Source organism: Eubalaena glacialis, chromosome 8 (assembly GCF_028564815.1).
Source record: "Eubalaena glacialis isolate mEubGla1 chromosome 8, mEubGla1.1.hap2.+ XY, whole genome shotgun sequence".
NCBI lineage: Eukaryota > Metazoa > Chordata > Mammalia > Artiodactyla > Balaenidae > Eubalaena > Eubalaena glacialis.
The window spans coordinates 66568527-66593753 of NC_083723.1; the positions used below are offsets into that span (position 1 = coordinate 66568527).

Consider the following 25227-nt stretch of genomic DNA (forward strand, 5'->3'; position numbering starts at 1 on the left):
AATGTACTATACACTCTGGATTACAAAGCCTGGTACAAAAAAAAGAATGTAAACTATATGATTAATACATTTGTATATCGATTACATATTGAAATGGCAAAATTTCAGTTGTATTAGAGTAAGTAAAATATATTATTAGAATTGTACTTATCCGTTTCTTCTAATGTTGTAAATGTGGCTGTTAATAATATAATTACATATATGGCTTGCTTTATATTCTATTGGACAGTGCTACCCCACTGGGGCAGGGATTTTGTTTCCTTTTTTTCTTCTTTGTTACTGAATCCTCAGTTTGGGGGACAAAATAGGTACTCAATAAGTGCTGTCGAATAAATAATGAATCCTATTTTACCCTTCACAATTTCTATAACTCATCCTGAAGGCATATAGAATCTGGCAAGCCATGCTGAGGATTAAAATCCATCATTGTTCTGCTGTCATTGACATGATTCTTATGAGAATTTGGGTATTAGAAGAATATATAAGACACAGGTCTAAAACAAATACACATTTTACATATATATAAACATATAATTGCAAGAGACACAAAATGTACTAATACAGTGGTCATAGCTGCCACTTATTGAATGATTTTGATGTGTCACACAATGTGCTAAGTACTAAATATGCTAAGTACATATATGTGTGTATATACATATACATACTATATTTATATCTATACATGTCTATAGTATATATATATATATATATATACATATTATGTCATCTAATGCCAATTTCAGAGAGGCCACATAGAGTAACAAGGCTACTAGGCAGTTAGACTACCTAAGTTCAAATCCCAGTCTTGCACTAGATGGATATATAATCTTAAGCTTCTCTCATTTTAAAAAATGAAATACTTAAAATATACTCGCTACTATAGAGAATAACAAAGAGCACCCATGTATTCCACAACCCAGCTTTATCAAATATCAACATTTTGCAGCATGTATTCTAGAATTTTTTTAAGAAGAAGCATTACAGATATAGCTGAAGGCCTCTGCCTGTGCTCCCCAATCCTATTGCCCTCCCTCCCCTCCCCAGATGTAATTATTATCATGAATTTGGTGTTTATCATTCTTTCAAAGTTTTTATAATTTTCCCATATGTTTTTATGCATAAGCCATATATTGCTTTTTTTGTATTCTTGAACTTTACATAATATATCATTCTGCAATATATTTATACTCAGCCTTAGTTATTTGTGTTTTTATATGCCTTTAATTCATTCAGTTTAATTATTTTATGATACTATATTGTATGAGAATACCTCATTTAAAATTTATGTTTTCCCCTTGATGGACATTTAAATTGCTTTCCATTTTGTGCATTTGCCAACAATGCTGCCATAAACATTCTCTGGGCTTTCTCTTTTGTAAGGATACAAGTTTCTCTCATTAGCAGGATTGGAAGATCACAGAGTATGCAAGTTTTCAATTTTGATACTGTGAAAATCCTGCCCAAAATAAACAATGGGCAAAATGTTTGGACCAGATTACCCTCCTTCCAGCAACAGGTGAAAATGCTCTTTTCTCTACATTCTTGCCAGTATGAAGTGTGTAAAAATACATCTCATTGGTTCAGTTTTTATTCCTTGATAACTAACTGAACAGTTTTTGTGTGCTTAATGGACCTCGGTTTTTCTCTTTTATAAATTCCTGTAGATACTGATTTTTTTTTTTTGATGTTGGGTGTTCCTTTCTTATTAATTAATAGCTCTTTATATATCTGGATAATAGTGCTTTGTTATTTGGGTTGCAAATCTCTTAGGCGATGGCTTGTGTTTTTCACTTAGAGTACTTTTCAGCATACACAATAGAAGTTTTAGATTTTGATGTGTTTCTATCCCTTTATGGTTTGGGCTTTTGGAATATTATTTAAAAACATTTCTTGACTCCAAAGTCATAATATATTCTTATGTATTTTCTTCTGAAAAATTTGGTGTTTTACTTTTTTAAATTTAGGTCTTTAATACACTTGGTATTTATTTTTGTGGATAGGGCAATGTAGGGAGTCTATTTTTTCCCCATATGGATAACCAAATATCCCAGCATCAGTTATTAAATAGCCCATCTTTGCCACACTGATTTGTAATACCTCGTATGTCATATATCAAGTTTCTATATTTGTGAGGATCAGTGCCTGAGCTCTCTATTCTGCTCCGTTTGTCTATTTATATCTCTCAGTGCTATTACCTCTCTGTCTTGATTATGATAGATTTATAATGTTTTATCATCCACAGAGAAAATACTCTCATCTTCTTCCCTGGTTATTCTTAATTCTAACATATACATTTTAGAATTGGCTTGTCAAATTTGACAAATATCCTGTTGGAGTTTTTGAAATTGCATTGAATCTTTGGATTAAATATTGAGTCTTTCAAACCACAGAGTAAACCTCTCTAACTTTTTTAGGAAAATATTTGTCATTTTATCCATAAAGATCTTCTACTTTTTTAGTTAAAAAGGTACCTTGGAGAAATTTTTGCAATTGTGAGTTTTTTTTTTCTGTACCTTCCAATTAACTATAACAGGTGTATAGGAAAAGTATTGTTTTGTTATTGTTATTGTCTTGTTTTGTTTTGGTATATTGATTTTTGTAGCCAGCCAGCTGATAAAATCTCTTATTTCTAATTGTTTGTAAAGTCTCTTGCTTTTCTACTCCCTGTGTACATAAGCATACTGCCTGAAAATAAAAAGTTTTGCCTCTTCCTTTTTAGTTCTTTTTCTTATTCACTTTTTATCATTTTACACTGCTAGGGTCTCCAGTGCAATGTTTAAAGGAAGTGACTTCAGAGGAAATGCTCCTAAAATTTCACTTTTAAGTGTGACATTTGCTGTACGTTTTTTTTTTTTAAATATAAATTTATTTATTTATTTATGGCCTCATTGGGTCTTCGTTGCTGCGCGCGGGCTTTCTCTAGTTGCGGCGAGCGGGGGCTACTCTTCGTTGCAGTGCACGGGCTTCTCATTGAGGTGGCTTCTCTTGTTGTGGAGCATGGGCTCTAGGTGCGTGGGCTTCAGTAGTTGTGGCACGTGGGCTCAGTAGTTGTGGCTCACGGGCTTAGTTGCTCCGGGGCATGTAGGATCTTCCCAGACCAGGGCTCGAACCCGTGTCCCCTGCATTGGCAGGCAGATTCTTAACCACCAGGGAAGTCCCTGAAATCTATGTTTAACATGTATGAATAGTTTGTTATTATTTATTGCTAAATAGAATTCCATTGTATGGATATACCACTATTTGTTCATCTATTCATCTGTTAATGGAAATTTTGGTTTTCTCCAGCTTTTGAATATTACAAATAAAGCTCTTATGAACATTTATGTACACGTCTTTGTATAGACATATGTTTTACATTTTTCTTGAGTAAATACCTAGGAGTGAAATGGCTGGGTCATACGATAAGTATTTAGCTTTTCAAGAAACTGCCAAATTGGTGTCCAAAAGAGTCTGCATTCTGTCTACATTTTCACTGAGTATGGAATTCTAGATTAATGGCTCTTCCTTTTTCTTTCCAGTACTTTCATGATGTTGGTCCACTGTCTTCTCGCACTATTTCTGATGAGAAATCTGTTGTGATCTATACATTTGTTTCACTACATAATGTCTCTTTTCTCTGGCTACTTTTGAGATTTTTCTATCACTGGTTTTGAGCCATGTGATTATAATGTGTCTTAGTTCAGTTTTCTTCATATTTCTTGTGTTTGGGTTTCATTGATCTTCTCGGATCTATGAGTTACTGATTTCATCAAGTTTTGAAAATATTAGGTTAGCATATCTTGAAATATTTCCCACCCTCAGCCTTCACCCAGGAAATTCCCACTTAAATTTAAATGCTTGGAGTTTTCTCACAGTTCACAGATGCTCTGCTCATTCTTATTCAGTCTCTTTTCTCTGTGTGTTTCATTTTGAATAGAGTTTATTGTTATATCTTTCAGATTGTTTATCTTTTCTTCTGTGATGTCTAATCTGCTTTTAATTCTACCCAGTGTATTTTTATCTCATACTTTGCAATTTTCAACTCTAGCAGTTCAATTTATGTCCTTCTATATCTTTCATATCTCTATTTAACAAGTTTTAACTTTCCTTTAGTTTCTTGAATATATGGAATGCAGTAAAATAACTGTTTTAATGTTCTTATATACGAATTCTATCACCTGTGTCATTTTCTGTGTCAGGTTTTTGCAGCTTTCTTTAATCCCTGATCATTTTTGATTAGCTGCCAAATATTGTGAATCTTACCTTTTTAGGTGTTAGATATTTTTGTATTCCTATAAATATTTTTGAGCTTTGTTCTTAGATGCTTCTATACTGCTTGAAAACAGTTTGAGCCTTCTGGTCTTGCTTTTTAGCTTTATTAGGTAGGACAAAAGCAGCATTTTAGTCTGGGGTTAATTTTTCCCCACTACTGAGGCATGACCCTTTTTAGAACTCTAATCTATGCCCTCAGCACTGTGAAGTTTTCTTTCTTGCCTCTGGGAGCAGGCACTGTATCTCTCCTGCTGTCAGTTCTCTCTGATCCTTTAAACTGGTTGTTTTCTTGGCCTTGGGTAGTTTCTTCACTCCGTGCTGAACAGTATTCACCTAAATACTCAAGGTGGATGCTCAGCAGATCTTCATAGTTCTCTCCGTGGCATTCCTTCCTCTCTGGTAATCTATTGTGTGAATTTTTGATACCTTGGCTTACCCAGACTCCTACCTTTGTCTCCTTAAATTAGAAAGACTTCTGAACTTTCCCTGGGTTCTCTCTCCCTGCACCATGGCCTGGGAACTTTACCCAAACAGTAAACTTGGGAAATTGTAATTTTCGCCTATTTTGTTTCCCCTCTCTCAGGAATTATTATCCTTCATTACTTAGTGTCTAATGTTTTGAAAGTCATTGTTTCATACATTTTGTCTGCTTTTTTAGTTGCATCAGGTGGGAAATTAAATCTAGTCCCTACTGCTCCATTTTGACAAGAACCTTAAGTTGCATCTTTTTCTTAGGTAGACTGGTCTGTGATTTTCTTTTCTTATCTTGTTGTATGACTTTTTAAATCAAAGTTTTATTAGCCTCATAAAATAAATTGGGTAGACTTCCCTCTTTTTCTATTTTTCAGAACTATTTGTATAAGAGAGGGAATATCTCTTCTTCAGATGTTTAAAAATTTGGCAAGGTTTGACTGTAAAACCAACTAAGTCTGTGATCTTGGAGGGAGAGGAAGTTCCAGACTTGCAATTACTGATTCAATTTATTTAATGGCATTGGTTTATTTAGCTTGTTCATTCCTTCTTATGTCATTTATGTAATTTATATTTTTCTTGAAGATTATCCATTTATTAATGTTTCCAATATATTTGAAATTGTCACAGAAATTTTCTATGATCAAAAAAATGTTACTATGTATATAACTATATTCACCTTTCATTCCTAATACTGTTTTTTATGACTTTTCTTTTTTAATATTAATCATTACTGCTAGAAGTTTATTTTCTTAGTATTTTTAGGTATTACCTTTTAATTTTGTTACTCTTGCTTTTTGCTTGCAAGTTTATTATTTTCTGCTGTCATCTTTATTATATCCTTCTATTTATTTTTAGGTTCACTGTGCTTTTTTTCACTAGTTTTTATAATTTAGCTGAAATGACTTTCAATTATTTTCAATATTTTTTGCTCTTAATAAATGCAGTAAGGACACTTGTATACTGTTTAAAAGTAGCATGTGTTTTCTCTGAACATTTAAAAGGATTTGTTCTTAATCACAAATTAACTGGAAAGTGAGTAGAATGATTGAATATTAGAGTTGGAAGCAATGTTTGGGTCCCAATGTTTTCATTTCATTTTTATATGTTTTTTTTTCAGGATTGCTGTCACAAATTACCACAAACTGTGGCTTAACATAATAGAAATTTATTGTCTCACAGTTCTGGAGGCTAGAAGTAAAAAATCAAGGTGTCTGCAGGGCCATACTTCCTCCAAAACCTATAGGGAGTCTTTCCTTGCCTCTTGGCCTCTGGTGGCGGCCAATCCTTGGAATTCCTTGGCTTGCAGCTATATCACTCTAATCTTGGCTTCTGTTTTCACGTGGGGTTCTCCATATGTGCCTGTCTTCACATTATGTTTTCCTCTTATAAGGACACCACTCACATTGGATTAGGACCCACCCTAGTTACCTCATCTTAACTTGATTACATCTTAACTTGATTACAAAATAAGGTCCATTCACAGGTGCCAAGGGTTAAGACTTCAACATATCTTTTGGGGGAGGGGGCTGGTCACAATTTAACCCATAACAAACAACATGACCCAAAACTGAGACCCAGAGAGGTTAAGGAACTTGCCCGAGGCCAAATAGTTTAATGACTATTAATTACTATTCAGATTTCCCTGCTCATAGGCTTTTCTCAGGTATTACAAGATGTAACCAATTTCGAGTACCTCAGAGGGGAGTTCCATGATAAATATGAACTTCTGGGAGATAAAAATCTTTGCTCATCCACCCGGGGGAGCCAGGCTCAACAGGGCTCTCAGGACAGCCAGGAGTACCGTGAGAAGATGCAGCTACAGGGAAGAAGGTAACACTGCTTTTCATATTATTGGTGTAAAACTATTGAACCACACTATATCTTGGTCCTGCAGAAGCTCAAATTAAACCATTCAAGACAAACTTAGTCTTTTCAAGAAAAAAAAAAAATCCCACAACTCTTAATTTCCTTTTTCTCTTAGTTCAGATAAAAGAGCGCCAGTTCAAAGCCTGAGTAGTATCTCATACCCTCTGCCTTCTCTCTGGTATTTTGGCCATGATATCCTCCAGTGACCTAGTCCCTTTGGGATTCCTAGAAAGCACTTTTATTTAAACTTACAGAAAAACACTTTTTTCTTTCCCCTCCAAAAGGAGAGTCTGTAAGTGCATTCAGGAAGTAAGGCTACTCTAAAGATTTCCTGAAGTATTTTGAGTTGACATTTGAAATACTCATTTTTCAATATAAGTAGTGGAAAACAGCAGATGGAAAGGCTGAAGGTCCTTCTTGTTTTTTAAAAAAACAAACCACCAAATCTGAATGAGGAGCCAAAAGAAAGTGAGATTATTGCTTTGGCAATTGGCTGGGAAATTGGACTTTTTCATGATATTTCAGCTGCTCTGAGCTAAACTGGAGTTTGATATTAATTTATTCAAGTTGGTAAACTTCCAACTTAATTTTGAGACTAGAGTGAAGGTCTGGTCTGTATTGGAGGATTGCAGCAGAGACTCTACGGGCTGTAAGAAGAGACAAGGTGGGTGTGTACATATTGTCTATGGAGGGTCAGCTAAGACATCAGTGCCATTTTCTCTAGGGAGAAGCGGGGCTTCCAGGAGCAAGAGGCCCTGAAGGACCACCTGGAAAAGGACAACCTGGCCTCAAGGTATGGAATTGACAGTGGTAGGGGAAGGGAAGCAGACTGCCTGAGTTCTGGTCCTGATACTAAGGAGCCATCCTAGGAGAAATTTCATGTTATTCTTGCTATGTCAAAGGTGTTTACTTCTGGCTTAAAATTATGGATACCAGCTTTTGAACTTTTGTAAGACAGCAAGTATGTATTATTCATTTTCATTTTCCTAACATCTGTCATTAAGTCCCAGCTTACAGGAAGAGTTCAACACATTTTCTTAATAAACAGCCAAACTGACATTTAAAAAACACATAGTAAGGGAAAAGAAGACTTGAGATACATCAGTGAGACGTCGAAGTCCATAAAATTTTTTTCAACTATTTATACAATCTCACAGAGTAATAAGAAATATAACCTTATTAAGTGGTACTTTCACAACATGGAATACATTTATTTATACATTGTAGAAATGCTAGTTGAATAACATCTTTATATGTCAAGATGAGAATATCCAAATTCATCAATAAGACCATTAGTGACATTATCTATAGCCTCTAAGGTGTCAGATGTTCCTGCATTTCTTATGTGCGGTCATCAATGACCATATAAAGATTCTGAAGAATTATATATGAGTAAAGTAAAAATAAAATCCATATACTTATTAGTGTTCTGTTTATAATTCTATTAAAATAGTAATTGATAGCTTAGATGTCTATGCCTTGTGAAAATATTGGCTAAAATTGAGTTGTTAACCTTAAATGTGAAAAACTGAAATATAAATATATTTGTAGAATTTCAAACATTTTAAATAATTGACTAACCAGACTCTGAGATCTATTTTTGGTGGGGTGAGAAGCAGGAAGTAAAAACATGAACAGAGAATCCCTTGTCAACATGATGCAAAAAATACTTTTAGAAATGATCGCCTATTAACATTCATGAGAACTAACATTTTCTTGAATATACTTTTGGAAAAGAGACCCTTGGAGTTATAACTGAAGCTGTGGGAATGAGTGATAGCTCTGAGAAAGAGAGCTAAGGTTTGAATCCCACATTTTACAGTAGCTGGAGAAAGAGCATTCAGAACAGCATGAAGATAGGCAGAATGCATAGTAGTACCATGTTAGAGAAACCAAGGAGAAAGGGTTTCAAGAGGAAAGCAATGGGTGGTGTCAAATAGACCAGCAGAGCAAGGAGAATAGGCATTGACTGGATTTGTGGCTTTCAGGTGATTCGGGGCTTACGGAAGGCTATTGGAGAAGAGTGGTAGGAATATGTTACATATCCAAGGTATGTTATGGTTCAGTGTTGGCACTTTGTAATAATAGTTGGATTCTTACTGTTGGCTTCTGGGATGATTTAGGTCAATAAGTTCAATTTGGTAGTTAACGGGAGAAAATAAATAGTCGTGGGTAGCTTTCATTTCTGTTGGCATTAATAATGATACAATAAGTTATATTCAATATTTGGACATTCAACAGGTTTTTTTTAAATTACCTGTGTCACTACTCTCAATTAGTATGTGTATTAGGGAGTTCTTTGCATGTCTGTGGATTCTACAGGTCACCTTTTCTTCTTAGTGAAGTGTCTGCATTGCCGATGACCTTGGTATAGTCCAGTGGTTCTCAAGGTGCAGTCCCTGGAAGAGCAGCACCTGATGCTGCTGTCAGAAATGGAAATTAATGGACCCCAATCCAGACCTATTAAATCAGAAACTCTGGATGCGGGGCCCAGCAATCTCCAGGTGATTCTGATGCATGCTTAGGTTTGAAAACTGGAAAACTGTGGTATAGTCATTTATGTCATATATATTGAATGGCCTCGGCTACAAACCCCGAGGAGTTCTTTTGCTGAGCTAGACACAAACTTAGGTATGGTGCCTTGCAGTTGAACCCTAGTGTAAGGATAGTTCTGGAATTCTCTGAGGCTTCTGGCTGAAGGTAATACAATTCTTTGGGGGTAGCATTGGTGTACACAACCCTGCTGGGGAACACTAGGCAACTTCTAGCTCTGAACCAGGTTAATGCTCACTCATCTTTCTACCAGTTGAATTATTGGCCTCCTTTGGGAGAAAGAACTAGACTCTCCACTGAGGAAGAAACAAGGCTGGATTTTTAAAATGTCTTATTTTATATTTTAAAACTGAAAGAGCACAGAAGCTGAAAAACAGCATGACAAATCATAGATGGCTTTCTTTTCTGAAACTGTCTGTCTGAAAATCATCTGTTAATAGACCAAGGGGGCAAAAAAACTGTAAAGTCAAATCAAAGGCCCCAAAGGAAGATACTGAACATAGAGTTTAGAAAATACTAAATCACACTGAATAAATGAAGACTGAACAATTCTGAAGTCATCCAATCTGCTCAGGAACATCGACAAACCCTGTGCAACTGAGCTGGGCTTGGGGAACATCACTTTAAAGTAGGTATTCATTGAGAATCTGGCCGTGATATAACATTAAGGAGGGTCTGTTAATAGAACAAAGATATTTTTATTATAATTTCTGTCAGGGTGATGAAGGAAAGAAAGGGAGCAAAGGAAATCAAGGACAGAGGGGATTTCCAGGGCCCGAAGGACTAAAGGTATGTTTCTTATATTCTCATTTTTGCTTTAGGGAGATTGTAATTGTGCCTGGTTTTAATGGAATATTAGATTTCCACTGTTTTCCTCTCAACAAATACAAAACAAAAGCCCCCAAATGAAAAACGCTTTAGAAAACACACTATTTCAGACCATAATAGAATGGAATAAAGAGATTGCATAAAACATGTGATCTTCATTGAAATATTCATTCTGCTAGGAGAGAATCTGTGTGTCAGTCCTCTCTAGTAACAGCAAAATATTCAGTAGTTGGGATAAAGTTAGGACCATAGAAGATATCAATTCTCTATCATCTTGTTTTGCTGAATAAGAACAAAAAAGTCCCAGACTGAGAGGCAATGCAGTGAGGATGAGGAGCAGGGCTTCAGAAGGCAGGAGAGTGGGATTCTCATCCTCCTCCACCCCGGAACTTCTGGGGGCCAGTCAACTTCAACCGTACAAAGAAAAGAGTAATAGTATCTATTTCACAGGGTTGTTGCGAAGACTTAAAAGAGTGAATAAAGAACTTAGCATGGTTCCTGGCACATCGTAAGTGTTCAAAACATGGAGTTATTCAGAGAGGAAAAAAATCAATATGTGAAATGGAGAGTAGGGCATATACGTCCTGATAAACTGCCCGAGACAGGGTGCTGAGGAAGAAGTACGGAAATTGTGAAGCAAGAAATTAGATACGTGTTCTGACTAAGCAGGAGAGAATATGGAGGTCATCTGGACGTGTCAGGAAACAGAAATTGCACACCTGAGAGAGTTCAGGGCTCTAGGAAGACGCTAATTGTAAGAAAGAAACAGGGAGTTCTGTTCAAGGACCAGACTATTAAAGAACAACTAAAAAAAAGCGTACCAGCAAGATACGAGCAGGTACAAAAAAATAAGGCATCCCCTATAGACCAGTAATTCTTAACCTTCTGAGTCATCAGTATTGCCTGGGAGCTTGTTACAAACCCCTATTTCTTGGTGCCATGCCTAGAGATCTGGATTTAGTATGTGGGTGGGTCCCAAGAATCTGCATTTCCTAAATAAGTGTCTTCTGCTGCAAGTAGTTCAAGGAGCACATGATGAGAAAAGCCATTATATAGGAAATGTGTCGGATTAGTATTAACAACAGTGATTACTCTATGTCTTAGTTAAGCTGACTCAATGGGAATATTTTTCTGTATTTTGAAAGAAAGTTTTTTCTGATAAAGAATTGCCATATTTCAAAACATACACCTAAATAAGGGTCTTTAAAAGAATTGTATACTTTCTATGTATACAATTTTGTATTTAAAAGTAATTGGCTTCTCTTAAAAAAAGCAGAATAGATTAAATCTAGAAGCATAATTTTGCTTCACCTGGTTTTAGTGAATATTTTAACAGGTTAATGTTTTATCCCTTTGCCATGGGATTGAATAGGGTGGTTATCTGTTGCCAGAACCCTGGCCATGTCCTGTGCCATTGCCATACAGGTTTGGAATTAAGGACTGGCACATAGAGGCCTCGGCATCACTTGGCCCCAGCGGCCAGTGCGCTCAGCCTGTTGGTCGTATTATGGAATCAGCACAGGGGGAGGCCTCAGCTGTGAAGATGGAGGTGGCTCAGGGCACGAGTCATCACCAGTGCGTCTGACTGATAGAGTTCCTCCTGGAGGAAGCAGGAGGACCAGATAGTCAATTCTCTAAGGCAGGAGGAGGCCAATTTTTTGGTAAAGGTACAGTGAGCAAATATTTTAGGCTTTTTGGGCCGAGAAGCAAAATTGAGGATATTACGTGGCCACCTATTTAACAATCATTCAAAAATGTGAAAACCATTTTTAGATGATTGTTATATAGGTGCTGTACAGTAGAAATTAACGCAACATTATAAATCAAACATACTTCAATAAAATAAGTTAAAAAAATAAAGACAATTGCTTTGCACAGTGTTTTAAAGTGCAATAGTGGTACTTATATCAGAATCACCAGAGGTGCCTCATAAATATTCACATTCCTGGGCCCAGCCCCTAGACCTATTGAAATAAAATCTCCAGGGCTGAAACCCTGGACCCTATATTTTACCAGATTTCTCTAATGATTTCTCTGTTCCCTAAAATTTGAAAATCACTGATCTAGAACCAGGTAGGACAGAGACATTGCTTGTTGTTCCAGACTGAGTCTTTATTGAGACTCACACTGAGACAAAAAAAAAAAGAGAAATGTTTTAATTTTACTGTTCAAAATTTCATTTTTTTAAACCACAAACTCTCTACTTTTAATAAGGGACGTGAGATACCATACAATGGAAGACTGATATACTGTGGACCATAAAATAAAATAACAAAGGAAAAAGTTATAAACTAGAAGGAACATTATTTACCTACCAAGTGTACTCAAAAACTTACACTAAAGGTATTTGTTATAATGGAACAAATATTTCCCTCTGAGTTTCCTGGCATACAAACACAAAAGTGAATCACCACGAATTGCATGATTTTTATTAGCTAATAAAAGGATGCACAAGAGAGAGAAATTTCCTATTACTCAGGAATTAACTGAATGCATTTATTAAAGGGAGTGAAATTTTAATCATCAACAACTTTAGTAGTGGCTTAACAAAGATGCTCAAATATTTTCACATTGGTCTGTGAAACAGGTCACAATACTTTAAAATGCTGGAAATACATTTTTATATTTTTTAATATAATTCCTGTATATGGTTTCCTTGTTTGACATGTAATGGGTATTTTGCTCTTTTTTTAGGGTGATCCAGGGATTATGAGCCCTTTTGGGATGCCTGGAACATCAATTCCTGGACCACCTGGGCCAACGGTATGCATTCTTGGGAATAGTTTTTTTCTTTTACTTGGGTCTTTGGCAGTTGGAGTGGGAAAGGCCAGCAGCAAATTTAAGATTAGAAACCAGATTTCTTGCTCCTAGTCTTGAACTTGTCACTTTACCTTGAACTACCTCCCTTAAATCCTAGACCCTAAAGCAGGTAAGAATTTATTGCATTTGTTCAGAATAATCTGCTAATCAGAAAGTCTGGCAGAAAAGAAATCCACTCAGATGTAAGAGCATTCCCGGACGTTTTCACAGTCTAAATATTTGAGTCTAGAGAGCCACCTATTATTTCAGTGGCCTTTCTCTGAACAGCTTAGTAGTCTTTACTGACAGTTTTTATTTGCTTAAGATTTGAAACTCTCCTCAAATACATTAGAAGATGTACTCTCTCAGGATCTGATTCTAGTAGATTAAGCCCTTTATAATTGGCCAATGGCTTTTTTGCTCTGCGCCATTATGGTTTCTCATAAAATCTAAAGCCTGAAACTGTGAACATTATTTGAAATGTACAGGGAGATAGAGGAGGACCTGGGTTTCCTGGATTTAAAGGAGAACCTGGAATTGCTATTCGAGCACCAAAGGTATCCTTTATTCATGTTCTTTCGTTTTTTTCCCCTGTATGTGAGAGAAGTGAAAGTAGATTTAATGCATCATAAGTTGATGATTGTGATTGTTCTACTTGAAGTCTCTACGTTGATGAACTGAAATGTAAGAATACACTATTCCCTTTTTAAAAAATCAAGCTAGCAGATCATTTATTTTTCATAAATGTGGGGGATGATAGCTCCTCTGGTAAAATGTTTGCTGACTAAACAGTTGACTGAAAATGCTCTTTTGTAATATCTTTGATATGAGATTATATGGCCTCTAGCCTCCTTCATTTACATATTAATGGCCAATGTATCTCTTCTGTAAAACATTGTCCAAAAAGTTCATGTTTGGAAATTTTACTGAATCAGATTTCCCTGCTTTGTTGTCCATCTTTCAGAGTTATTTCAAATGAAAATGCAAATAATTATAGGAGAAGACAGCTTTAAGTAATCAACACTTTTTTCCCATGGCAACAAAGTACCATTTCCCTCCTCACATAAAACCCAGCATCAAGCAAAATTCTACATTCCAAATGTCAACAAGCACATCCCTGTTTATGAGAACAGGCTTTAGGGCTCCATAATCAGCACTTATTAAATTAGTAGCATGTTGTTATGTAGCTTTGAAGCTGGCTTTAGTTTATCAGATTGTCTCTTCTAGATGAAAGGGTTCAAGTACTAACGTCAGTGATTTTCAAACTTCAAAAAAGAAAACTTAGAACCATCTTTGAAATATAATGCAAAACCTATGATATACTGACATAAGTTGGAGTGGTTCTTTTTGAAGGATGAGGTAAGATCCTGACCTCTGCTGTTCTTAATCACTTTAAGGGTCCTCCTTCCTAGAGTGATGATCTTCTGGCTTATTTGAGACAGAAGAGGTTTCCGGGATGTGGCATTTTCGAGCTAAAACAGAGAATGTCCTGGGCAAACCAGAACAAGATGGTCATCCTGCTCCCCAGACTCTGAGGCACATAGGAACCCAAGATATGTAAAAATTCTATGGAAAACCAAGTTATGTATGACTCAAGGAAAAAATTCCAAATTTCCTAATGCTAAAACTACAGATAGAACCTCAATCAAGAACATTTGGGTGACATTTTCCATATTGTTTGATAACTTCCTGAATCTGTGTATTCCTAGGTCCCTGATTTAAAGTTACTTCTCTCTCGTTATACTATTCTTTACAATAGAAATAAAATCTAATTAAATGTGCAGCCGGGGTTTAAAAGCTCCACCTGTTTTCTACTGATCATTATTAGGCGTCGTTGGTGATAGTATTTAAAGTTATTTGCCTCTTCAATCAATTTTCTAATCCCTTGGCCTCTAATGATACTCTTTCTGCCATTCTTCCCTAATGCACTGGTTTTTAAGCTCTTGGAGGGTTAAATGTCTGATCAAAGTTTTGGCATGTTAAATTCAGTTTTGTGTATCACTTCAGGGACTTCCCAGATTTTTTTTAAAGCCCATTTCGAAACACCTGATTAAGATTTCTACCCTAATTTCTGTTGAATGAGAGAGACACTTCCAAGTGAATCACTCTGCAAGACATTTTCTTGAATCCAGTGCAGAAAGACCAAGTGGCAAAATTCCATCCATAGAAATACTGAGGTGTCCAAAATAAAAATCTGAGCGAGAACACTGCCCTTTCCCCACCCCCATTAGCATTAGAAGTAACAACCTAACTGAAATTTTTGTAGGAGAGAGGACAAAGATCCCTAGGAAAAAAAATGTTCAAAAACTATGAATGTTTCAGTGGCTTTCCCCCCACTCTGGGTGCCAGAGGATAAACAATAACAGCTGCTGATAATTTGTTATAGGCTTGGAACTTCGAAATGAAAACTGAAAGTGAATTTTGTTTCCAATTTTTTTCCTTTCAACTTAACCAGGAAGCAGTTACTGCTTCATTTTGTTGCTGGCCTGCTCCTTGTGTAAGCATGCAGAGAAATGGGCATCTTATTTTGGGACCTGTCCCATAGAAAATGTTTAGCATTTTAACCTTGAACATAATTGGAATAGTATAATAAATTGCTTCTGAGAAGTGACCATTTCCTTAGTGGGGAATACACCAAAATTCACCTCTCCAGAACAATTTGTTTTTTCTCTGTCATACAACTTTAAGAGATCACCTTGGGTTTCTGTTGATGATAAATTGTACCTTAAGTGTTTATAAGTGGCCACATGTTTTCTGAAGATCATTCTTAAGAACGTTAACCACATAAAGCCAGTCTCTTTGTTTTAATAGGAAATAACAGCTATTGCATTCATGATTTTCAAAATCAATTTAACTTTCGTATTGCTTAAATGGCTTGAAGAATTTTTTTTCCCAATCCTTCATTCATAGGAGTAGAATCAGGAGCAGTTTTGGGGAGTTTGATTTTGGGCAACACTTTGGCTTGGAATAATAGGTAACCTACAGTATCTTATTTTATACTTAAACTTTTACTACATATTCTTCTCTATTTTTCTCACATGATGCTTACTAAATTTTCTCATTTTATACTTCCTGATTTATGATGCATTAAAAATTTGTAATTTTTTAAATTAAAATATCAGCAACTAGCCCTTTTCTAATGCCCATGAAGTGTGTTTCCTATAGAGGACTTTGTAATGGTTCATATATATTCCCTACACTCATTCCATGGGTAAGACTTATGAGGAGATAAGGAGTTGCCATATTTCCTTCTAAAATTTTTCAAACCATTCCTTTGCACTTATCAAATCCACCTTTGGCATGTTGAGTTGGTTTTGTGCTTAAGTTTTGCCAGGTGTTTCATAGTTTAGTCTTATGATATCTCCTGGTGTTGGAATTTACCCAGGGTGCCCAAGGCCCTCGGGGACCAGTGGGTGCTCCAGGACTCAAAGGTGACAGCTATCCTGGTGTGGCTGTAAGTGTGGACATTGCTTTTATTTCCTTCCTTCCTCCCTCCCTCTTTTCCTCCTTTCCTCCTTCCTCCCTTCCCTTTCCTTCCCTTCCTTTCATCCCTCCCCCTCTCCTTTCCTCCCTCTCTCTCTCCCTTCCTCCCTTCTTTTCTTTTCTTTTTTTTTTCTTTCTCCCTCCTTCCTTTCCTTTCCTTTCCTCCCTCCCTTCCTTCCTTCCTTCCTGAACACTGCACACAACAAGGTTGCTCCCTCTCCCCCTTATTATGTCATCTCAGGGCCCTCAAGGATTACCAGGACCCCCTGGACCAAGGGGTTTACGTGGAGTGGGAGACACTGGAGCAAAGGTAAGACTTTAAAGTAGGTAACAGTAGCTTTTAAAAATGTACCTTTAGTTTGGTAAAGATGAAAATCTTTATCAGACATGGTAGAAGAGGAGAAGCATCTACAGAATTGATCAAGTTATTTTTCCTCATCTATGGACTTCCTGGGCCTTGTACTCACTTGAACATGTAGATTAACTTTATGGTTTTTGGTAGCAACCCTCACATTCCTTTGCTGCCTTGTCTTCCTGTACCAAGAACAGACTTTGGTTCAGATCCCTCCCCTCTCTGGCCACGCCCCTGCCTAAATGCTCTCATTCAATACCATGGCTTTAACCACTATCTGCACACTGATGGCCTCCAGGTTTCTATCTTCCCTCCTCTAAGCCCTGCTTTCACACGTCTAGTTTCTTACCATACATCTCCTCTGAGATTTCTCACAGACAACTCTAACCTAACATCCAAAATAAAGCCTTTGATTTTCACTCCATAAGCCTGGAAATGGTGCTACCGAGCACCCTTTGCTCATGCCATGATACTTGAGTCATTCTTGGTCCTTCCTTTCCCTCTCTTCCCTCCCCGTGTAGTCCTATGGTAAATTCCATCAGTTCTACCTTCAAAATATATCTTGCTTCTGGCTGCTTTTCTCCTGCTGCTTCCATCAGGCAGCCCACCATTATCTCTCACCTGGGCTATTCAAACCTCTTCACTGGTCTTCCCTCTTCCACCTCTGCCCTTCTATTACCTAGTAGGCAAATTGATCTTTTAAAACCATAAATCAGATCACATCTCTTTCCTTCTCAAAAAAACTCTCTAATGGCTTCTCTTTGTACAGAGAACAAACTCCAAGCACTTTCCATGGCCTCTAGGGCCCTTCACAACTTGGCTGCCGCTCCCGCCCCTTGCTCCCTTGCTGCCCACCTCTAGCCACACTGGCCTGCCCTCCTTCAGCTCATTCCTGCTTCCAGACCTTGGCTTTGTCAGGATAGCTCCTTCTTCAGGTCTCAAATCTTGCCTCCCTGTCCGCCATACAAAAGGCAATCCTCTCTCCCCTCTCCCCACCCCCATCACTGTCACGTCCCCCAGTGTGTTTCCTCCACAGCACGCAGCATTTCTGAAATCATCTTGCTTATTTACTGCTCTGCATACTTCACAAGAGTATAAATTTTCCTGCAGGCCGGCTCTTTGTCGTACTAAATTCTTGGTACCAGAACTAGATGTGCTACCCAGTAGGAACTCTATAACATGTTGAATGAATGGAAAATGAATAATCAGTGTTACCCTACAGAGTGAAATTCTCCTTAGAAATATACCTACTCACTTAGTTTTTCAAATGCTTCCAGGTCATTAGAGAAAGAGGTTGTAAGGGCCTAATGTCAACTTTTTGTCTTGAGCTTTTGGCCTCTGCCCCAGCATTTGGGAGTGTTGACACCTTGATACTGCTTCTGTACAGTGGGGCAAGTACCCTTTTGGCCTCTCCCAGGTAAAATGAAAGACTGGAGACCCATGGCACTCAATTCATCTCTAAAGGAGATCTTGATTCCTGCGCATCTCTGTGTGTTAGGGTAATCATGAAAGTCGGGGAGACGTGTCTAAAAGTGCTGAGTAGGCTGTGCTGAGGACAGACACCCTAGGCGCTTTTGTCAAGGTTCTGGCTTGTCTGACTCAGGACTGAATCTGATCCTCATTTGAATTTGGGTATTGAAATATTCTTTTATCTTTAAGGCAAAGTGTCTGTCAAAATGTTAAAATTTAAAAATAGAAAGAGGAACTTCGATATGTAAACCGCATTACTTTCTGCTGAGCAAAACAGTGGTAAAAACTTTTGTTTTTACACTAAACATTCCTTTAGTTATGGAACTAGAAGCTTATTCCTATTCAAAATAAGGCATGTGTTAAATATACTGGAATGCATTTGTAGTCCAATGGAAGCATGTAACCATTTACATTTCCACAGAGTAGATTATTATAAATATTTTATATAAGTATACATTGTATTATATTAAATTATACCATTGCGTTACTGCTTTACATTTAGCAGTAATAATAAAGACGGGCACTTAAGCACAGATAGTGAGCACTTAAAAATTTGACTCTTGTGCATGTTCCACCATGTCAGGTTATTTAACATGCAGACCAAACATTTACTAAATGAGTTCATTTATCATTTCCCTCTAAAAGTCCCTTGTATTTTTTTCATACACATTTTAAGGGGAAAAATCACAGGAAAAAAAAAATGTTCTTTCAAAATTTTATCCTGCCTATTTTCTGTTGTTGTTAACAGTCAGCATGTTGTCAGAAGACATCTTAAGTGAAACTCATATTCCCTCTGCTAACTCACACAGGAGGCTGAGTGGAAGCAGTGGCCTCCAGCTCACGTCTACTGAGGGGAGATGGGAACACAAGCGAGGACCTGCCTCCATCCCGCTGCCTTCTCCTTGTCTCTGTCGCCCCTTCCTGTGGATGCTGGGAAAATGCATTACCCTGGCCCTCTCTAGCCCTGGAAGGAGATGTCAAGAGTGCAAGCTAGTCTTAGAGTCAAAGAACCTGTGGATCATGAACTTGAAAATAAATTCCAAAAGCAAACACCAGCTTTTAATAACTTTCGGAATCACCTCTCTTCTTTTAGAGAAGGCTTAGAGACTTTATGGGCCCTTTTTCATTTTTTTTTCCTGAAGAAAACTTTTGGACACACACACACAAGCACACACAGCCCAACAGAAGCTGGTAAAGAAAGGGAAATATTTGGAAAAGTCTAATTCCACTTAACTTTGTCCTTTTGGTTTGGTAAAGTGGAGGTGAGACTCTCAAAAAACCTAAGGTTGCCAATGGTAGCAAAAGCACAGGACTCAAATGTGTGCAAAATTCCTCTCCTTCCATTTTTTCTTCAAATGGCAGAGAAATTGTAAGTGCATGGAAATGTGTGGGTTTGTGTGCGTGCACACGCATGTGTGTGTAATCGTATAGACATATATATCAGACATGTTTCTTATTTAAATTCTGTGTTGTCACCTTAAAATGTTGGCCTTAGGGCATTAACTTACAAAACAAACGTGTTTTGAAATGAGGAAACCGTTAAGGTTGACGATTAATTTATGGTGGGTTTTGCGATATTTAGTTAAGGTCACATGTGTTTAGCATTTGACACAGACATTAGAATCAAAGCTTCTATGTTTCAAAACATATAAAAAGCAGTCCCTGACATCTTGCACCCTTGTGGCACTCCATGGCTTTTTTCCAAGTGGAAGAATTCCATTATGACATCAGTGGTTATAGTACTTCTCTATACACTTCCCTTGAATGAATGTAATCCAAATTTTGACAAGGGCTTCTGAGAGATTTCTAAAATTCTTGTAAAAACTACAATTTCCAAGGATATAGTAGATACAGTTTTAAAATCTACTTTTTTTTTTTTTAGTTTTTTGGCCACACCGCAGGGCATGTGGGATCTTAGTTCCCTGACCAGGGAGGGAACCCATGCCCCCTGCAGGGGAAGTGTGGAGGCTTAACCACTGGACCACCAGGGAAGTCCCTAAAATCTACTTTGGAAACATGCCAGAAAGAGGAACTGACAATTCGGGGTCTTTTTGCTAAGTTGGAAGCGCTCATCCAGTTCCCTGAACCCTAGACCCAAATTGTCTGCACGATGATTGGGAGGGCAAGCTCAAAGATTCTACCTAACACTGCTGCCATTTCTCTACTGGGCCCAGAAAGACTAGAAGGACCCTTTGTGATTTGGGGACCATCATTATATAAATCTCATCTCCCTTTGAGAAGCCCAGCTAATTCTTTGCTTCTGTAGTTTCACCCCCATAGGCTAGTGAATCACCCCAGGGCTGATTCACTGACATCTCTGAGGGTGAGAGTTTGTTCTTGGCCTCCTGGAAGAGGACCACAAGGAGTGGCTCTCCTGAGCTCCAGAAGGGCAGGAGCATCTTGCCAGGCACCTCTCTCAGCTCTTTCAGCCCCCATCAGTGTGCTAGTTCATCAAAGAGAAAGCCAAGGCCTTCCCCAAAGCTTTGGGGCAGTTGAGCTTAGGCCAATTCTTGCAAAGAGGAACTTTAACCTGGCTTTGGAGCCCTCAAGGGACCTTTTAACCATAAAGTGGTTGGAATAAAGTCTGGGCAGAAAAGGCTTGTTGGGTTGTTGTTGTTGTTATCATGATTGTATATGACCTAAATGTTATATGTTACCTAAATATTTCCAGAAGCTCATGGCATTTTTAACTACTCTCTTATTTTATAGATAAGGAAATCAAGAGTCAGAGAGGTTGAGCAACTTGCCCCTTTACAGTATAAACAGTGTTGATACTATATTGTGTTGAGTGTGAGAGGGAGTCTATAAATATGGATGAATGAATGAAAAACGAAGTGCATGAATAAATCAGAGCAGGTAGAATGACCTGTCCTGATCTACAGATGCTCAGTCTTCAATACTGTCCATTTTCCAACTACCTCGGCACTGTTTAGTGTACAGTTAGATTGTTTCTCTTTCCATTCTAGTTTTTCCATTGTCAAAACTTAAATTATGTAAACATTAAGCAGAAGCATAAACCTAAAACCCAAAGAGTTAAACATTTTCCAAAAGCTTTAAATGTTTGAATATTATAAATACATGCTTTATTTGACAAAGGTGACCCATACTCATAAATTAAAATGGAAGTCTATGTGAAATTCCACTGAGTATCATTATTCTAAAAATGTTCCCAGCATCTGAATCGCCCCTCTGTTCTCTGCAATGGCTCACATATGTGCACACCACCAAGAGGCAGTGGTGGAACAGAGGAGCGATTCACACAGAGATGCATTAGGAATTTGTGGATTCCACTGGCAGACATGGACTGGACAAGGAACTCCATTTTGAACTGTGTCTGACAAGGAGGGCTGGCCTAGGATACAGACTTAATGCTAGTAAAGTTGAGGGTCCATGATTCCAAATTGGAGTTGAAGAAACCCACCTTTTATAATATGACTGCAAAATTGCTACAGGAAGGACAATCAGCTTGAAAACAGGACTAATTAAAGCCAGAGCCATATCAAGTTTAAATACCAGGCAATTGGACCTTCAGATGCCAGGAAAGGTCACTTGACTAGGTGACTTTTCAAGGTTACTCCCCAATTCAGTTCCATGCATGATCTCTGAAATCAGAGCTGGAATGTAGTCTACCTTATAATTTTCAGTATTGCTTTCATTTCTCCTTGCTGTTTTCCTAGCTCTGCATTTCTCTTCCCCGGAGTACATACATACCTTCCCTTCAGCCTTAAGGATGCACACTAAATCCTCTTATCATTCAACACCCACGTCACCATCAACACATTTTTATTTTTAATCATGCAGACTGGAGGAACTTTCCCCCAGTGGAAAATTATATTGAATATCCGTACAAGAGAGCCTTTTCTTCTCCCTGACATTAAGGGCGCTTCATCGTTTCTATTTTTGAGGTTTCTAACTCAACTAAATAAGAAAGAGTGTCCCTTTCCAGTGAGATTCTTGGTATAGGGGAATCATTTGCTCATCTTTGATGAGTTGATTTTGAGAAAAGGAAGAAACAATCAACAACAAATCCTCCCAAATCCTAAAGCAAGTTTTTAAGTTATCATTTAAGATACTGTTGCTTTGGGGTAAATATTAAAGTTCTAGGAGAGAAATTGATTTGAAGAATTGAAATTATTTTAAATATTTTGAAATTTAAAGCTGGGAAAGTACACTAAAGGAAATGTTATAGCGACTTGAGTTTTGGTTTTCTGGCACCTTCTTGTTTCCCCATCCCCCTGAGAAGTATGCTGGTAATTGTTACTGTCTCCCTTTTCATCTTAAAGGGTGTCAGTGAAAAGCAACTGAGTTGTATGACAATGGCCAGTCTATAATTAATACACATTATCAATATCTGGGTTGTCTGTCCATAAGCTTAGAAGAAGGCCTCTAAAATTTTCATTGACATCCTGGCAACCACAAGTGAGGTATTCAGGAGTCACCAAACCGTTACATATACTCGTTACATAATTCATTCCAGAGTGGTGCTTATATTTGTGGTAGTTGGAGCCTTAGTAGTTATACCTTAATTTTATTTAAAAGCCAGAAAGAAACATTAAGCAACTGCTAATCATCACTTTGACTTCTTCTACCTTATTTTAAAACTCAGTCATTCCTTGGTTTCATCATTTAGTGGACTCTTCAGAGTAACATTTTTTGGGGGAAATCCTTGAGAGGCTAATTCTTTTCACAGTGAATTCAATTTGTTTTTTATTGTCCCAAAGTAGAAAAGCATGAAAGCACTTTTAGAACAACTGTAACCTGCTTCCACAGCCCTCTCATAAAGTGACAGAGACTTAACTGGCACAAACAAAGGGAGAAATGGTGATTAAAGCTTTATTAATATATGTAGGGGGAGAAAGTATAACGGCCTGTCTTGTCTCTAAGAGTACTATCTTCTCAAATATTATATTTAAATCTTATAAAACATAAAAGGGGGGCTTCCCTGGTGGCGCAGTGGTTGAGAATCTGCCTGCTAATGCAGGGCACACAGGTTTGAGCCCTGGTCTGGGAAGATCCCACATGCCACAGAGCAACTAGGCCTGTGAGCCACAGCTACTGAGCCTGTGCTCTGCAACAAGAGAGGCCGCGATAGTGAGAGGCCCGCGCACCGCGATGAAGAGTGGCCCCCGCTTGCCACAACTAGAGAAAGCCCTCGCACAGAAACGAAGACCCAACACAGCCAAAAAATAAAAAATAAAAAAAAACACCAAAAATAACATAAAAGGTATAACAAACTATTTCCTTATCACTGGTCCACTTGAAACCTTTACCACTTATTAGCGCTGTAACCTCAGCAAGTCATTTAATCTCCCTCAGACTTAGCCTCCTCATCTGTGACTTGGGAATAATAAGCCTACATCAAAGGGTTATTCTGCGAAGTGAATGGAATAATGTCTACAAAACATTTTTATGAATTCTAACACACTAAAGTAGTAGTAGTAGTAGTAGTAGTAGTAGTAGTCGGGGTATGCATTACTATGCCAAATGAAGTATATTTGCAGTATGGATAAAAAGAGAGTAAGAATTTGTGTAGCTAGGAGATCTGGAAGGAAACCAATTGAAACATCGGGGAAAACCACAAAACTGAGGAATGGCAATAGAGGCAAAGGGAAAGGGAAGCCTTAGACAGCTGGGTACTTGTGTAGGTTGTGTGGGCCTCTTGGGAATCTTACAATCAGGATGTTTTCTTTCTTCTTTTTGAGAGAGTGTGATTGACTCAATGTAGGAAAAGGACTTTCACAGCCACATAGCCATGGTCTTTGCATTAAATGGCAGCTGGAAACAAGTCTGGGGAGATGTTATCATCTTGCATCTAGCTCCAGCCAACGCCAAGCTGGGAGACGGACTCTGGAGTCAGACCTGGGTTTGAATTGCTTCCAGCTGCATGGTTTTTGGCAAATCATGTATCCTCTTAGGCCTCAGTTTCCTTATGTATAAAATGCAGTAAGTTGATATTAAGAAGTTCAGATAATGGCTAAAATGTTCCTGCCACATGATAAAAAATAAATGTTAATTATGAGTTCTTTTATTAAAAATTAATTATAATCATTTTAATATTAACCAAAGCAAATATTTGCCAAAGAGAAAATGAATGCATGTGATAGTGCCTTTGCTTTCTTTTTCTTCTTTTCTTTCTTTTAAAACGTAAAATGTTCAATGAATGATTACTAGGGCCATCATAAGATTATGTATGATTTTAATGAGGTTGAAACTAACCACACTGCAGGGTTATGGTCTAGGTAAAACCTTTACTGAATCATTTGCTAATTTCATATATGCAAGCACTGCAGAAAGTCCTAAACTTGGCCATTTTCTATGAAATTGAAAGGAGTATCTCCCATCCAGAATCCCTTTTGTGGGCCAAGAGGAAGCTGTAGGCAATCTAAATAGTAATTCTTTTTTTGAGGAAGTGGAGATGAGAGGGTAGGGGTAGGATTTATAAGACTTCTGGCCTTATGAAATTGATGGACAAAGTTAAAAATGGCAACTTCAGAATTTGCTTTCAGGTCTTTTCATTATCTCCTAATGCAAGGGCTCCCTCTGCAGGCTCCAATAACCTTAGATCCTGCGTGGGAAGCAAAGTCCAGCTATGCAAGTACCTGTTGTAAAATCCTATTTGTGAATGTCACTCTATCCACAGACAATAAAACTACATATCTGAAAATATCATAGTAAATGCACCTCTTAGGTACCATTGGTGCTGCACTGTAGCAAAACCAGAGTTATCAAGGGATGAAATGAGTCCTAACCATGGTCCTCTTGTGCTCATTCACCTTGTTGTGGTCTAGCATGGATGCATGGCCCATGGAACAAAAGACACTATACATTTTCAAGAACCCACCATAGTGGAGGGACACTATCTCTGTGGACTTACACAGCTCATTAAGGGCTTGATATTCCCATCTACTGAAAAGTATGATCCATAAACACCAAGGAACCACCCTAAAACCTGTTACTGACCAACTCAAACACTTGCAGAATGTGTTAAGATAAGTCTTGGTTTAAAGTCTATCAGATTCATAAAAGCATATATCAGGTTATATTTACATAGATCAAGAGATTACAAAAGGCAACTTTGATAGGTAAAACATAGTTATATGTCAACAATTACATAGAAAAGGATGGATAGCTTGTTTGAAGTAGACACTGCA

At 37.6% G+C, this 25227-nt stretch overlaps 1 protein-coding gene across 1 annotated transcript in view; it reads left to right on the forward strand.

Annotated features, from left to right (window-relative positions):
• The window catches only part of COL28A1 (collagen type XXVIII alpha 1 chain), a 151545-nt gene that overhangs the window by 61983 nt on the left and 64335 nt on the right, over positions 1-25227 (forward strand). Inside the window, 7 exon segments of the mRNA XM_061198237.1 lie at positions 6483-6555; positions 7316-7384; positions 9862-9933; positions 12667-12735; positions 13260-13328; positions 16157-16225; positions 16496-16564. Coding sequence (XP_061054220.1) covers positions 6483-6555; positions 7316-7384; positions 9862-9933; positions 12667-12735; positions 13260-13328; positions 16157-16225; positions 16496-16564 — 490 coding nt within the window.